This window comes from Geospiza fortis, unplaced genomic scaffold, assembly GCF_000277835.1.
Source record: "Geospiza fortis unplaced genomic scaffold, GeoFor_1.0 scaffold425, whole genome shotgun sequence".
NCBI lineage: Eukaryota > Metazoa > Chordata > Aves > Passeriformes > Thraupidae > Geospiza > Geospiza fortis.
Genome location: NW_005054387.1, coordinates 1,943,849 through 1,960,881, shown reverse-complemented (window position 1 = coordinate 1,960,881; position 17,033 = coordinate 1,943,849). Strand labels below are relative to the sequence as shown.

At 43.4% G+C, this 17,033-nt stretch overlaps 1 protein-coding gene across 1 annotated transcript; it reads right to left on the bottom strand.

Moving 5' to 3' along the window:
* Window positions 1-290: 290 nt before the first annotated feature.
* Window positions 291-10,643, bottom strand: YWHAE (tyrosine 3-monooxygenase/tryptophan 5-monooxygenase activation protein epsilon). The gene is made up of 5 exons (XM_005425419.2): window positions 10,431-10,643; window positions 5,675-5,781; window positions 5,108-5,314; window positions 4,464-4,600; window positions 291-1,206 (listed from the first exon to the last, which is right to left on the bottom strand). The coding sequence occupies exons 1-5, from the start codon at window positions 10,626-10,628 to the stop codon at window positions 1,154-1,156; spliced, it is 702 nt and encodes a 233-aa protein (XP_005425476.1). The 5' UTR covers window positions 10,629-10,643; the 3' UTR covers window positions 291-1,153.
* Window positions 10,644-17,033: the final 6,390 nt, after the last annotated feature.

Here is a 17,033-nt window from a genome sequence, read left to right as displayed (position 1 = left end):
CCACTCCAAGGAGCAGGTTATTCCCAGCAGAGCAGATAACCTGTGCCCCTTCTCTCCATCTACGGAACTGGAACAGCAGGTGAGAGGACTGCACCAACCATTTCCCAGGGATTTATACAGGGGAAGACTGGATAAAAGGGCTGCTCCCAGCAGCACAACTCACGCTCACACATCTTCCTTAGCTCCTGTCTGAAGAACAAGGCTGTTCCTGCTGCTCTCTCCCCCTCCAACTGTTCCTAGTACAAGCAACAAAGGAAAGTTATTCTTCTTAAAGAAATTCATAGTGATGGTTGGCATTTTTAATTTAGGTTTGTTTTATTTAAGTTTAATGTTAATTCCATGCTGTGTTTCAGTAAGAACAATACAGATTCTGTATCTGTGGCTCCAGTCAGATATCCAGTAGTACAAATTAGCTTCAAGTTACACATACTGAACAAAAGAGGTTGAGCGAGCGAAGGGAGATGGGGAGAGGGGAGGGAGAAAAGAAAAAATATTGAACACGCATGCAGGCTTATCAATGCCACCTTCAATGCTAACCTGCTTGGAGGGAAAGTAAAGAACAGGCAAGAATGAGCAGCCACGGATTGTTGAACTGTTACCAGCACCATGATTTTCAGCAACGTTTCAGCAGTTTGGAAACTTTTTGTTTTTATACAGTAAAACCACTACAATAAATGTCCCAAATGCAACCTCGCAACTTCAAGCTAAACACCCAATTAAGTTGAAACATTGGTATAAAATTCAGTTTAAACAGTTATAAAAAAAAGAAAGATGCCACCACACGAGCACTACCTGGCCAGGACCAATCTCTCCCTACAGGGCCTTCAGGTGTCACATCCAGGTCTGATGGCAATGTCACCACAGCTGGCAGAGACAATACAGTAATGCTGAAAGAGCCTTTACGCAGTCCTGTTAGTGTCTTAAAGAACCTAAAAGCTGGCACCAGTAAAATCCACAGAAATTCACTCTTGCCTTTAAGAACTTTTAAACTGTGTAAAAAAAAATAAAAATAAAGAAACCCAACAGGGCAGGAACCTAAATTCTGAGACCCAATGTAAAAGTCAGATTTGGTGGTTCTCAGAGTGACACTGAGGGTTTTTGTGGGGAAGGGGGAGGGTGGTCAGAGATGGGTTCTCTCGTTGGCCTTTGTGTCTCACTGGTTTTCATCTTCCACATCCTGCAACGCTTCTTTATTCTGTTCTTCACCTGTGGAAGTGGCAAGAAGGAAGGAAAATGTTACCATTTCAAACTGAGAGCTGCAGAACAGCTTAACAAGCACCTAGAGATTAATATTTTCATGCAATACACGCTCACTCTCCCACTCCACACTGCCAGCTCCAGAGTGAAGCATTCCCATGGAAACCAAGCCTTGGAATCACCTCACCCTCACACACAACTGCAGCCAGGCCATTAAAACATGTGAGGACAAACAAACCCAGCCCTGAAACCTGACACCACTCAGGTGAGCAGTCCTGCTGAGCAAGGGCTGCACAGCCCAGGCAGAAACCACGGCAACAGCTGTGGATCAACAGCCCTGGATCTGGAAATCCCTTCCCCAAACCCTCATCTCTTTTCCTGCCCAAGCCCACTCAAGCCTCAACAGCAAAGCACTTCAGAGAATTTTATACAGTTACACTGATGGCAGGAGTTACCAAAGGTATGAAAACCACCCTACTGTGAGTCCAACCTGACAGAAACCCTGGGTTTAAGGTTATTAAAAAAAACATCTTGTGGAAATTAATGTCTCTGTTCCAGCAGGCTATGCCATGCAGTGAAGTGGGGCTGTCCATGAGACTCCTGCAGTTTGGTTACACTCCAGCTGCCCCAGGGAGCTCCATCCAACACCTTCTGCAGGGCTTGACCAAAATTCTGCTGCAACTGGGCAAGTTCCAGGTACCTCAGCTGGTGCCATCACACATGCACAAGTCACTTAATTGATAAGGAAGGCTGAAAAAATGCTTATAACCATCTGTACCCACATAAGATGGGACTCTCTTAAGGGCAATAAACAGAAATTAGTAATTAAAAATTTAAATTGCAATAAAACCCAATCAAATGAGACTGGAAACTTCCAGCAGACAGATAACCAGAATGTTTGCTCAGAGCATGTCCAGATCCAGGATTACCACCAGGTACAATGGGAAGTAGATTTTGGAAGAGGGGCCTAGGAACACAGGACATTCAACAACAATAAAGTTTATAGATAGAATTCTATTTGAGAGAGGAAAACAGAGGCTTTAACCCAGACTAGAAGATCTGAGCATGCTCTAACCAAGACACTTGAGCAAATACTCCTCTACCAGGCCACTGTGAGTACTTCCCATGCCCAAATATTCTTCTATCCATCCAGGTTTGCAGCTCAGTTCCCAAACGTGTGAGTTACTCTGGATCCTAGTCAAGCACATCACCCCTGGGCAGGGGACGGGTGCCACAGGAGTGGCAGCAGGGACACAAGCATTTGTCAGCAGCAGGTGACAGAGGCAGGCACTGTTAGTGACAGGAAAACTGACACTGAAAACTCCAGTGAGCCACAACAAGAGACTTACAAAGTAGAGTTTTTAGGAAATGAACAGTTGGACTTTCCTTTAGGAATCTATACAGCAGGAAAGAAGGGGAGAACAGGAATCATATGGAGATGACATTACAAGTGTGGAAATAAACTCAACACTCATCTGGGCCATGGGAATGCTACAGGGATTGGGATGGGAGAGCAGCAGCTGGGTCAAGCCTGGCTTTACATCCCTACCTGGCTGAAATGGAAACAGGGAAAAGCTTAATGCCAAAGAACAAGCTCTTGCCAAGCCTCTCCCATCCCCTGGAAACTGCTGATTGTGCCACTATTGATTTATTGTTCAAAGGCTCTGCTCATTTGGGAATATGGAACTCTGGAAATGCACTCAGAGTATCAGCAAAGTATGAGGAAACAACTTTGCACCTGTGTCTGAACATTCTACATAATCACTTCTCTGGATCTGAAGAATTCCACCAAGATTTTAAGCAGTCCTACAGTATTTTCAATTCTGTCATCATTATCTTTCTGGCACCAGTAACCAGGACAACCTGAACTACTTTAGGAAGAACAAAAATATCTATTTTCCATGCTGTGGAACAAGAAATTTAGATCTCTATTTCCTTTATCAAAATCTAAAGAGCCTGTAAATAATCCTGTGGAACTTCTACAATATCCATGAGAGACATCAGCTATGGGCAAATCAGAACTTTTGGAAGACACTGTTTGGAAGATATTGGTACTGTCCCACACTGATCCAACCTTGTTACTCCACTAAAATGGCTCCCACAGACTACCAGGGTAGTTGACTCCGATAAAAAAAGTAAAGGTTGTATCTAAATTGAGGGGATTTGAAATACATTTCTCCTCTCCAACGCCTACCCATGGCAAGGAAGGCATTCAACACCTGCAATGTTTTAGAGAAAAGTCTACAGATCCATCCAGGGTCCATCCTGCACCAGAGATAATCCTTGAAAAGGGATGTGCAAGAGCCTTAAACACTGGGATGTGGAGTAAACCAGGAGCCAAGACCCCAAACATTTACAGCATTCCCACTCTCAGCAGCCCAAAGAGCAGAGTGAGAAGCTATGGAGTAACAACACTTCAAAACAAACCCATCACCCTACACAGAAATAGGAAATGGGGAAAAAGTTAAAAGATTCTGCATTTGCTTTCAAACGGACACACCACCAGTGAAGTATCCCCAGGAATGCTGTGTGGCTACAAGAACAGCTTACCAAAAATTTAAGGCACCCACATATTTATGTGAAGTTCAGCAGTGCTGTTTCTAAGCTCTGGGCATTTGTAGGTACCCAAAATAACCTTAACAGGACTTATTTCTTCCCCTCCAAGTTAAAAGTAAAGAAGTCAGCCCTTGAAAAGGGCTCTTGTCTCTCCAAGAGAGGAACCCTCAAATGAGTAGATTTGTACTAAGTATTGAATGTGCACGTTCAAGTGTTGGAAAAGTCCATTCAGTGAGCCAAAACCACTTCAAAAATGTGTGCTATCCTTTGCTAGTGAACAGAAGCAATCCATGTCCCACCCTCTGGTACTGCCAGGGAACACATCTGGCATTGCTCTGGCAATGAGAATGTGGAGTGACCTGGAATAAAGGGGAACTAAAGCATTTGCAGTGCTTCCTCCTGCACTGGAGGTTCACATCTGCTTGGAATGACAGCCAGAGATGAGCATAAAAGAAAGAAAAGATGAAATAAATGAAGTCACTGCTTTCACAGTCATGTGAGGAGGGACAAACAACCAAGTGTTGCTAATTCCACACCTCCTTCCTTCAAGTGAGAGCTCAAAAGACCCCAGTGTCACCCCTGTCACATGATCAGTGTTAAGGCAGGACAGGAGGGTCATTATTAGGAGACAGAAGTAAACCATCACAGGCTCTCCATTTCCACACTGTGTTCCTGTGTCAGGAGGAACTTTTCCAGCAGCAGTCACTTACCATCACCCTGCATGTCTGAAGTCCATAGTGTCAGGTTATCACGTAACAACTGCATGATAAGTGTAGAGTCCTTATAGCTTTCTTCACTCAGTGTATCCAGTTCTGCAATAGCATCATCGAAAGCTGCTTTTGCCAACCTGCAATGACACAACACAGATTTAACAAATATTGCTGAACACAATACAGAAGCACAACTTAACACCAGTCACTCTGTGCTTTAAGAAACTTTTTACTCAATATTGGTTTTATTAAGCATTTCTACATCTTGATTAAGGGCTGCTAAAAACTTAGAGAAACGGCATTTACTTCAATCACTGTCCCTCTGTACATGCTCACAGGTCACAGAAATCAGTGCCACCACCCCTTCCAGCCTGTGCAAGACACATTACATCACCTCACACCTTGGGCAGTTTGAGGGCATGCACAGAGTTAACCTGGCAAGCTCTGAACTGCCATTAGCTGATCAATTCAAGGTTATCACTGTTCTGCCTCTCATGCACCATTACTCCACACAAACAGGTAGCTCTGGACTCCAAAGAAAACAATGATGCTGAGCAGGAAGAAAGCAGGAAAAGCATTTCCTCCTGCCTTGTCTGGTATTCACCCAGCATTCCCATATTCCCACTCTGCCAGCCAGCACCTACCTGCAGGCACGATCAGGAGAATTAAGAATTTCATAGTAGAATACAGAGAAGTTGAGCGCAAGTCCTAAGCGGATGGGATGTGTTGGTGGGAGTTCTGTCATTGCAATGTCACTAGCAGCTTTGTAAGCCACCAAGCTGTTCTCTGCAGCCTCCTTCCTGTCATTTCCTGTGGCAAACTCAGCCAGATACCTATGGTAGTCCCCCTTCCTGAGGACAGAAACAGTAGGAAGTCAGTAATCCTTGTTTGCCCACCAGCCATTAAATTAACAGCTGAAATTAAAGTGTGTTCAGATATTCACACACCAAGCACTCTGCTGCTCAGTTACTGTCTGCACAACATTGCACCAGGAGCTGAAGGAATTTTAAATCATAATTTATAGGACACACCTTTTCTTCTCTTTATAAATGTTCAGCTGATGTAAAATAAAAAAACCCAAGCAGGGATGTGATTCCTACAGCAGCAACTCAATTAAAACTGTTGTTTCTTACATCTGAGAGCTGCACAACAGTGTATTTTAAGATTTCTGTCTCTATTTCAGGTCTGTCCTCTAAAAAAAAGGTACTTACATTTTGTAATAGAAAACCTTGGACTCGCCAGTGTTAGCTGCTGGAATGAGGTGTTTGTCCAGTACATCCAGAATGTCACAACAGATTAACTTCAGTTCAGTCTCAACCTAGTAAAGAAAAATAAAAATATAACAAAAAATTAGAAGAGGGGGCAGGGTGAGCACTTCAGCCTAAAAGCTTTCAAAAGCACCCAAATATCAAACAGGTAACATCATGAAATTCCAGAGAGGGTTAAGACAGAAGAAAAATAAATAAAATGCAGCTGCTCCACAGGTGCATTAAGCAAAACAGTTTTGCACATTCAGCTGGCACACACAAGAGGCAGGGACTGATGGATGATGAAATGGGGAACTGAACAGTGGAATGTAAATTCCTTGGAAGACATCTTGCCAGACCATTGCATTAAGTTTGTCTCAGGGTGTAATTCCTTACTGCAAGGCTTGCACAACTCAATTCCTTCCATTTTTGATCCCAGAAGGCTGCCCTAAAAGTGGTAACTGCAAAGGGGACAATTTGAAGGTAATTAACCTGAATCAGCTCAACTCCATTATACCCCAGAGTTAAATGGCACCTTCACAACAGGTTCTAGTGAGTCCTTGGAGGCAAAGCTCTAAAAATAGAGCCTTAAGACAAAAATCATGGAGTATCAGAACACAATCAAGATGTCCCACACAAACAAAGGTCAGGTACAAGATGAAAACAAGCTCCAGAAGCAGGTGAAAAACACAAAGCGCAGCAACTCAGTGAAAAAGCAGAAATTATCAACACTGACAGTGAAATCTGTGGCCAAAAATACAGTATATAAAGCCTTATTTAAAAACAGATACTGGATTTGAATAGTCTGAACTGAAAACAGTCACATGAACCTTCATTTTTTCCAGTTCCGAACATAAAGCAAGGTCTGTGAGGTCAGGGTTTACCACAGAGAGTTTCACACCTGCAAGCAAAGAAACTGAGCACACCCAGGAAAGCTGAAACCCCTCCTGTGACACCCACACTGCCCAAACCAGATGGGCTCTGAGCCCCCAGGTCAGCCCAGCAGGAGGGGCTGGTTTGATGCACAGTCACACACCCACTGCTGCTTTTTCATGATTTCACAGGAACTTTCACAGCTACAGCTGAAGAGAACTCTGGCTCAAGCTGATTTCATATAAAGGAGAGATTTCAAGCAAATGCATCAAAGAAACTACCAGGAACTGCAAGTCTTGGATCACAGGAGCAGCCCCACTCAGTCCATCACCCCTTCCTATCTTCCCACCCAAGCATTTGCTTTCCTTCTTCCTTTAAGCATTTTCCTTGCCTTGTAATCCTTTTATCACCACACAGCTCCCAAACTATCTGGGTTTGTAACCACAGCAGTTATACCCAAAAGGTGTTCAAATTACAGCTCCAAAATAAATAATAAACTGGCACATGCACACACATACTGACTTGTACAAAGTAACAAGATTTGCAAAAGTTCCTTCAGGTAAATTAACTGTCAGCAAATTTCATGGACAAATGTCAGAATGCCCTGACATTCACAGAAAGAATAAGATGCTGTACTTAATTATGTGATAAATGCTTAAGAAAGGTGCTGAAAGATGGTCACTTGAGAAGAATCTACTTCATATATTCTTGGGCTACAAAAGCTATAAAACCTTTGGCCAGCAGTCAGTTCCTGCAAACTTCTTTCCTCTTGATCCTCTTTTTCAATGACTTCTTTTGCAGAGAGATCTTCAGCAAAACTGCAAAGAATTAAATCAGTTTCTAATCCTCTTTAGTTAAATAACCATACATGTACAAACTCTATTTCATCTCAGACAGACCTTTTCCAGGTTTGCTTAAAGGATCAGTCACAGTTAACAGAGATCAGCTGCTGTCCAGGGCAATGGAAATGTCCTGAGCAAGCTTAGTTTAAAAAGATTTATATTAAATCAAGGTGATTAAGAGTAAAACAAATAAACAAAAAAACCCACAACAAAACTAAAAGCTCTTGTACAAAAAGGATCAGTTCCAGACAGAGTGGCTCAGTGAGCAGTCTCTAAGAAGGGGGGATGGAGGAGAGCCTGGCAGCTGTCCCAAATACAGCCCAGGCTGGAAGTCAGAGCACTGGAAACACACATTCCATGTGCCACATCCCCAGAGCAGGAAGGGGAAGGTCAATACCTGTGCTATGGGGTGGGAATGGATCTGGTTTAACTGCAAGGGAGGCACTGCTCTGTGTGCAGCCACACCCCACTGCAGCCTCTCCAGGATGAAGAGCACAAGCCTCAGTGTGCTCTCATCAGAGATGCAGCCAGATGAGAAATTCAGGGGCTTTTGTGGATCCAAATGGGCACAGGAGCCAGGAGAGCAGCCTGTCTACAAAGGAAGCACCTAAGTGGCATTTTCCCTCATGGCTATGGATGTGTTTGGCTCCATTCAGCTGAAGTGGCTTGGGAAGAGGCACAGTCTGGTGTCCTTCATCTCTCACTACTGCCCAGTGTACACCTGAGACAAACCCAGCCCAGCCCTGCCCTCCCAGCACCACCATCCCTGGAGCTCTGCCCCAGGTCACACTGGCCACCACCTCAAAAACCTCAACGTGAGCCATGAGCTGAATTACAGTAAATACTGACATACACCCAACCCAACACAGAATTACTTTCACAGAAACCACTACAGAAACTTTCAATTCCTACTGGAGCAGCACTCTACAGCTGAGCAAGGTCACAGCAGCTTCTCGTAGATGAGAAATGTCTTTTAGAGATTCTGGTTCTCTCCAACTCCCCGGTGCTTTAAACCTGGCCTTGTTGGCCCCCAAACATGGTTTGGGGGGGAAGGTTTGGTTGGTTGGGGCTTTTTTCCCTTCTTCAGAGCCTCTCAAGTCTGAAAAGGTTTTCCCAGCAATGAACTTACTCTGGAAAATGCTACAATAGGCAGAATTTGTTGACAAGGGAATCACAGCGAGCACAATTCTGCTGGAAGCTGTTTCTTCAGGGAAGCACTGAGCACACCAGGGCAGGAGTGCTACTGCTGAGCAGTGACAGTGAGCAGCAGCATCCAAACCTGTGCCATGTTCCTGCCTGCTCCCAGGCCACCCTGCCAAACCCTTCACACACTCACAGCAGATGCCAACCCATATTAAGTCTCCCAGCAGCCACTAACAGGATCTGGCTTGCAGCTACAGATGATGCTCAGGAACCTCTTCTAGAAGTCCCTGTGGAGCTGGGCAGACACAGCTACCCTTCCTCCAGTGTGGAACCAGTGAGAGTTCAGGGCACTGCTCCTCCTGTGCAGCTCTGAAAGCTGCTCCCTCTGAGGATTTCACAGCTCAACACCCTGCTGGCATGACACTGACTTCATGTGGCCTCTCCATCTCTTCAGACACCTCAAGCACTAGAAAATTGTACTTCTTGCACCCCAGTCCACCCAGAATGGCACACATCCTTTACAAAAAGAGAAGCAGAATAAAGGCTATTTCCAGAGTCCTTTCAAAACCAGGATAAAAGTCTTTTCATCATCAAAGGACCTTTGGCAGAAGATGATAACCACCCACAAAATCCTGTGCAAAACAATCTGGAAACACACATTGTAAAACAAATTTAATCACTGGATAGTTGTTGTCTTGTTTTCTATGTTCTTTTAGGAAACACCCATCAAGAAAAGGTTATTTGGGACTGTATGTAACTGGCAGAGTCTCATCCCATCAGCATGCCAGCATAAAATTAGAAACTCTCAACTTTAACAATTCCATGGAGCAACAGAAACCCTGTGAGTCAACAGAAAGGAGACAGAGCCATTCCTGGGAGAAGATTTCCAAGCCAAGATCATTTCCATTGCTGGTATATGAATCAGTGCCAGGTGATAGAACAGACTCCACTGTTTCTCTGGAAGTGAAGATGTGAACCATGTGGAAGCACTTGTCCTCAAATAATGGAGATGAAGTCTCTGCAGAAATGTGTGGGATTTAAATAGTATGGGAGGCTGCCTGCTCTGTGCTAAACCATCATTTAGGGCAGGGGGAACAACAGCTCACTGAGAGCTGGAGGCTTGATTAGCCCTTACCAATGGAAGTCAGAGCTTGCTGCAAGTTCTCCATTTTAGGTAAAGCTGCAAACACTGACTAAGTCAGCATGAAGTTATGTGGATCAATTTTTCCCTCTCTTCAGAGAGAGAAAACAGCAAGGCCCTGGAGGTTGCTACACACACAAGTTTCACAGCTGGGATGACCAGGACATCCCCAGGAACAGGAGTGACAGAAGGAGCCAGGAAGAGCCTGAAGAACCCCCCCCATGGACATTTCAAGTGTTAATGTTTTGAACTCTCTAGGACAGAGAACCAGAATCAAAGAAAGTGTCACTTGATCCAAAGCAACTTTTATAGGAAGTGGAAGTTTAACAGCCAAACACCTCCTCCAACAGGGTTAATTAAAAAAAGAAGTTGCTTGGGGTCAGTGAGGCTGGAGGGGAAGGAATGAGACCTGAGCAGGTGGAGCCTCCCACCTGAGTAATCAGGGAAGTGCCAGTGCAGTTCAAATGCTTGGCAGAGCTGCTGATGCACTGAGGGAAAAGCCCTCCCTCCCCTGAGCCCTCCTGAGTGTTTACACAGCAGCACCACAGCTCCCCCCTTCACCAGGAGATTCATTCTCCAGATAAGGAACAAGCTCCAGCCTTCCAAGGCTGCCACCCTACTCCAGGTCAGCACAGCACAGGCAATCTGGAACAGCAGGGCACTTTATGGCAAGGGGACCAGAACTAAATGACATTTTGCTGTAAGACCAACTCCATCTTACCATTTGCCGATATTCCCGAATCATTTTTAATTTGTCTTCTCCACCTTTGTTTTCTTCTTTCTGTTCAATGCTGCTGATTATTCTCCAGGAAGCTCTCCTGGCTCCAATCACATTTTTATATGCAACAGAAAGCAGGTTTCTTTCTTCCACTGTCAACTCCACATCCATTCCAGCCACCTTCTTCATTGATTCAACCATTTCTAGGAGGAAAAGGTCAGGCAATTATTCTCACACCTGAAGCATCTTTCAAATAATTCAGTACAAGCTGTACATTAATGAGAACTTAGGAAATTAATTAGATTCCCTCCTCCTTTAATCCAGCTACTCCTCACTTTTACCCTGGAGTGTTCCAAACAAATCAGTCAGCACATACACAAAGGAAGTATCTGATATTCATCTGGTATTTTACAAGGGTTTCAAAATTAATAACAGTTATCAGCACAATCCTAGAGGAGTGTTTGTTCTCCAGAGTGCTCTGAAGAAAGCAGAAACACTGAGAAAAGGTGAGCAAAAGTGATCTGGCTCTTGGCACAACCAGGAGAAATCTGAGGAATTACAGGATGGTCCACTGATTTTTCAACTGGAATACAGTGTAATGTGGTAATTAACGAAAATATAAAATCCAGATTTGAATACATGCAGAGATGTATGAGTACTGTTACGAGGAAAATGAACCTCCAAAAGAAAAACTTGGTGCTTTAAGTGGTAACAAAGAAGTCACCCTGAGTGCACCCACAGCAACCATTTGTACCCATGCCAAGCAGCCATTTACACTGAACAGTAACACACAAAACATGAATTACTATATATTTGTATTTTAAGCCTGTTGAAAAGTATTTCTAAACCTGAGGTTAAAATAATCAATACCAAAACCAAAGGCAGCTTTCCTACACTCCAATGGAAGCAAAGACTGAACCACCTAAGGAAGGTTGTAACCCTTTCATTACCTAACCACACTGGGATTGCTCAAGACACTTTAGAAGAACAGTGTTAAATACACAAATGAAGCTCAACTTTCGGTTTTTTTTCCCCTCAAATGTCAAAATCACAACCTGAACAGGCATAAGCTACTGCAGCAATGGAGACTGCAGGCTCCCTGGCAGAACAGTGTTATCAGTCTCCAACAGGTCTCCATATGTGGAGGACAACATTTTATAGTGGCTCTATTTTTATCAGCAGATTTTGCTTCTCCAAATCACAGAAAGTAACAAAAAAAAAAATCCACCAAGGATTTGATAAAATTTGTTGAAAACACCACCCTGCAACTGCAAAATGATGAGAAGAATCTGAGAGCTACCCTAGAACACTCCATGCTCACACAATTAATAGTAATATTAACATAAACACAAGTAATTGATGCCAGCTAAGTTACATATAGTTACAATTTGCTATTAAATAGAGCAAGTACTGTGATTTCTTTCCTGAAGGATGACCCCACCATCCCATTCATACAAAGAATGTACTGAAAAGCTGTGAATTTTTAAAATTATGCTAATTAAGCCATCTCATATTTTGAAGTTTATTAAACAACAGAGCTATGCTCAAGATTAAGATGCCTGACAGTTCTTGTGGACAAAAATGACAATCAGGAATTGAGACTGGCAGGCTTCATGACCTGGAGAAGAACTTGCAGTCTTCTTTGTCAAGCTCCAGCAAAAAATGCAGGTCTTGTTTTTAAGCCTAATATTTACTGCCTTCAGAGAAGCAGTAGAAGCAACCCAGAGGTTAGAGAAGATGCTGCCTTTTCTTTAAAGGGTTTCTATAATTGTGCTTTATCCACTGGGATTAAATGCACAGTAGTTCAGTCATACTCCTGGATGTACACAATGCTTTCATAGAAAATCTGCCTCTTAATAAAGACAACAGAAATCTATTCACACTTAACCCATATAACAATGATATATATGCAATAATTAGTCCAGAAGTGTGGAGGTTGAAGAACATGGACAGCAAGAGCTCCCAAGATCTTCTGGCCTGTATCAGGAAATTGCAACCACTGGGCCAAAAAGGGCATGGTTTATCAACTGTTCTACAGGTTTCCTTCACAACCTCTTCCTTAGAAGTACATCTGCCTTGTGTGAAAATTTCAAATAAAAAACTATAGACAAGACTTGCTGTTCCCTGTAAATGAGGAGCTGTTTCCAGCGTACATTCAAACACATCATTACTAATTTAATCAATTGCTTGGTTTCTGCAGGATTTTATCTATCTATTATCAGTCTGAAGATCTACAAGCTCTTGAAACAGAGGTTAAACCCAATTTAGCTGAGCAATAGCTGGTCCAAAGCCAAAGCCAAACCCCTGCCCTACAAGGAGCTCCTGTGCCAGTGTTTCAGTCTGGTGGCAAAGGAGGTCATTACCCACCCTCCTGCAGGGCCACAACCACGGAAACAAGGGAGCCAAAGGAAAACAGGCTCACAACTACTCCTTATCAGTGAACAGCCCTTATCACCCCAACATTTTTATGACTGAGTTGTTAGTAAGTTAAATAGACTCCCTGATAAGTGTCAGCCCCTGGGAACAGGCTGCTGGGGGAGCACCTCAGGTTCCTCCATTTGTTGTGAAGCACAAAACCCTCAGCTTCAGCACCCTCACACTGGGTACAACCTCCCAACACTGACAACAGGAACTGAAAGGTCTCCTCCACAAAATCTTAATTTTGTCACTAGGTAACCACACAACCCACAGATCAGAATCCCACCCATAAACAACTGTCCCACCCAAAGAGAAAACATTTATCAGTCTTTATCAGTCTACCCACAAAGCTGTTGGATAGGAAGGTTTCTAGTTTAGTAAAGAGCCCAATTTTACTTAAAAATACAAAAATCTGGGCTAATATTTCAACAAGACAAAATATTATGCACATACCTTGGTCTTCCATGGTAAAGCCATAATCCAGCCCTGAAAATTTAAGCCTGATGAAAAATCTTAGGAACACAGGCAGTAAAAAAGCAAGGGGAAAACCTATCTGTATCTCCTCCAACTGAAAACAAAAATAAAGTCACCCACACCAGCAACAGAGCAAATTATTTTTTATTTTAAGTGCAGTTTTACCTATCTGGAAGTTTCCACAAGGAAGTGGAAAGCTCAGTCAGAGACTATTCAAGACAAAATACAAGTCTGAGATTACATTTCATTAACAAGGATTACTGCAGGAATGACAACTCACTGCATACAAAATCCAGAGATGCTTACAGTGCATTATGGAAAAAGTAGTGTTATGCAGATTCAGAGAGACAAAGACTGTATTTAAGTGGTTAAGTTCCAGCCTCTCAGGTGATTGTGGCTGTCACTTATTATGCTACTGTCAGATCATGCCCCCTTCAGAGCAGGAAATCCCAAAAACGTAAATTGTGGAAGGAGAGGGGAATATTCTGGAGAATGACATGCTCGTCCTAGATTTAGATCCTTCCCCAAGCACCTGCTGCTGGTTAAGAAACACCACAACACACAGACACTGCCCAATCAGGTCTGTATATTCTTATGGAAGCTGAGACTCCAAACAACTGCCTGAGACACTACAAAACTGTCATGATGGCCAGGTCATTTTTAGGTTCCTGTATTCTACAGCTATGATTAAAATGCTGGCTCCCCACTGCAAACCCTGCTGAGTCACCTCCAGCCACCAGGAGGGACACACAGGCAAAGCCTGGAAAGCACAAAGGGCTGGGAGGTGGCCACCTACAAAAGGTTTGTGGAACAGCAAGGTGCAAGGCTTGGGATTAGGGTATAAAGTGAAAGACAAAGAATAAGCCTTACTCTAATCTAAAACATCATGGGGAAGTTTATCTTTTCCACTGCCCTTATCTAAGGGCAATAAAGCAAACCAGGATCTTCAAGCCTCTAAGCTGCTGCCCAGTACCTACTTCAGCATTTCAGGAGCAAAAAGCTGCAAGTGAGCATCCTGTGAGCGGTGAGGAGCTGGAAGACACAGGAGAAAAAACAAATCTTCCTTTGTGTGCACCACAGATGATCACTCACCATGAACAGTAATCAAAGACTCACTACAAGTGTTAGCCTTGTACTTGTTCATTCTTGCAATGAACAAAAGATGATCAGGAACAAGTCACAGGAACTTGAAGTGTCTGACCCTAAACTGTTGTGTGTAACCTCTCAAGTCAGGGCTTTAATAGCTGCAAACACAAACTGGTTTACACTGTTCATTTGAGAAGGGTACCAGCAGACACTCAAGGGACCTACAACACCATGAACTTAATACTCACTAGGGGTCAAGTCAATGGGAATTACATTTAAAAAACCCTGGAATAAGTGGATGTATGAATAATCACTATCCTGTAGAGCACGGCCTTCCATTATGCCTCACAAATCTACTGGAATGCTTTGAACAAGTGAACCACGTGGACAAGGAGATGTAATTGGAATAGTCTACCTGGATTTCCCAAAGGCATTTGACAAGGTCCCTCACCCAAGGTTCTTTAAGGAACTCAACTGCCATGGAATAGGAAGGAAAGTCCTCACATGGATAAACACTTGGCTGAAAGACAGGAAACAGGGCATGAATATGAGACTCAAGTGTTGAGAACAGAGAAAGCCCACCAGTGGAATCACAAGGGACCTGGGCTGGAAGCAGGCTGACATTTCTGAGGGAGCCACAGAAACAAGCAATTAAGAAGTACTAACTTAGCAGCAGCAAACTCCTAGGAACAAACATGAGAAGAACTGATGAAATAGGGGCCAGTGTGTTTTCTTCAGTAAGAGATGAATGGAAGTGTGCAGATTAATGCTACAAGACTGCATTTCCCACAGCTACAAAACTCCACCTAGCATCAGTGGGCACCACCCTACTCACTACACTGATGAGCTCCAAATTCAACCAAGTGCAAGTTCAGCTCCTCTTCCCATCCATCAGGAACTCCTCTGAACACACCATGACACTGCCAGCACGAGGTTTTTCTGTTCTCTTAGGGAATCCTGTGTTTGGCATCCAGAGATGGCTGAACCCATCCCAATCGATTCTCTCCTACCAGCTCAACACCCTCTGACCTCTCAACTGCCTCATTCAGGTCACCAGCTCAGACAACTACTCACAGGGGAAAATAATTAATCCTGCCTTTTATTTAGAGAACTGAACTGGTTCTAAGGGTCAGACCAGAATTCCTGCACAAATGAGAAGCATTCCTTATCACAATATGCAACTTTTACACAAATGAGGATGAAAGAACCTAACAGGTGAATTACCAGTTAAGACAACCAACAGGCAGAGGAGGAAAAAAAACACCAAATAATATCCAACCTGCTGGATGATGATTTGTGGACAGAGCAGAGGGTTATATTGCTATCCCTTGTGTAAGGTTTGTAACAGCTGGTGCAGTGAAAACCCTTCCAAACCTGGCAGCATGACTCTGCAATAAACAGTCCTGTACCTTTACACACCTGGATGAACACAGGTTAGGTCCAAGTTATCCTAGCAACAATGGGATTTTCTGCATGATCAATTGTATGGTCTACCACAAGTCCTTCTTGCAACAAGAACGTTTTTAAATCATTCCTCTAATCTGTTCAAGCTGTGGACATTTACTTTTCCAAATCAAGAGGATTTCCCCACTATTTCTAACAAACATTTCAGTTTGAAAGCAAACATCTTAAGCCTGGACATGATCATAAATCTCTCCCTTTACTGAGATCTGCTACTGAGCAATCCTCTAATACTGGAAACCAGTTCAGCTTCTGGGCTCCTTGCAGAGGACCTCACCATTCAACTGTAGAATTGTGTCTCCTTTGTCTGCTCCTGGTACCTCAGGAAATTCAAGAAAGCCATTACAGACAAAGGCCCTCTCTCACACAACTGCTCATAATCACAAGTCAATTTATTCCCAGTATGTACAACTCCCACTTCAAGAAATGTACAGTCTTACTCCTTTAGCACTGTCTTGCCCATATTTTAACTCTTGGATTCCTACAATTCTTAGGGATATGCTGAGATTTTTCTGCCTTTTACCTCAAGAGACAGCAGTCACACCCCACATCACTACAGCAGTAAGAGCTTTAATAGGCTAAGTGGTAACCATTAATGGGAGAGGAACCCAAAACACTGAAGTGTGCTTGACATCTGCTTGAAAGAGACCAGTCCTCTACAAACCAAAATTAATACGCAACTTGAATTCTAATTTGTGACTTATTGATTTCTCATCAAGCTCTAAGCTGAAGACCTGTTACTAGGAGACAGATCTTCCTAAAAAGGGTTCAAATCTTGAACTGAACCCACTGCTGCACACGTTCCTGCCTGTGATAAAGACACATTTCTAAAGACAAAGGAGCCAGCTGTTAGCCTGCTGTGCTGGGAGGCAGACCTGTCCTGGTGGGCTGGGCTTTCCTTACCTGTACCTTGACCTATTCTCTGGTTTTGAGGGGGAAACCCCACCTATTTCACCTCACCCAAGCGATGTATTTCAAGACTTGTAGTACAAAGCAGCTGGTGGAAGTATCTGCTCACAGACTGCCTTGAGCGATAGCATGTTTCTCACCTGAAACAAAGATGTTCCCAGCTTCCACAAAGAGGAATTGGTTTCAATATTCAGCAGCAGTCTACAGGAATCCTCTACATCCTCTTGACATAAAGAGTCCCACAAAATCACTTACTCC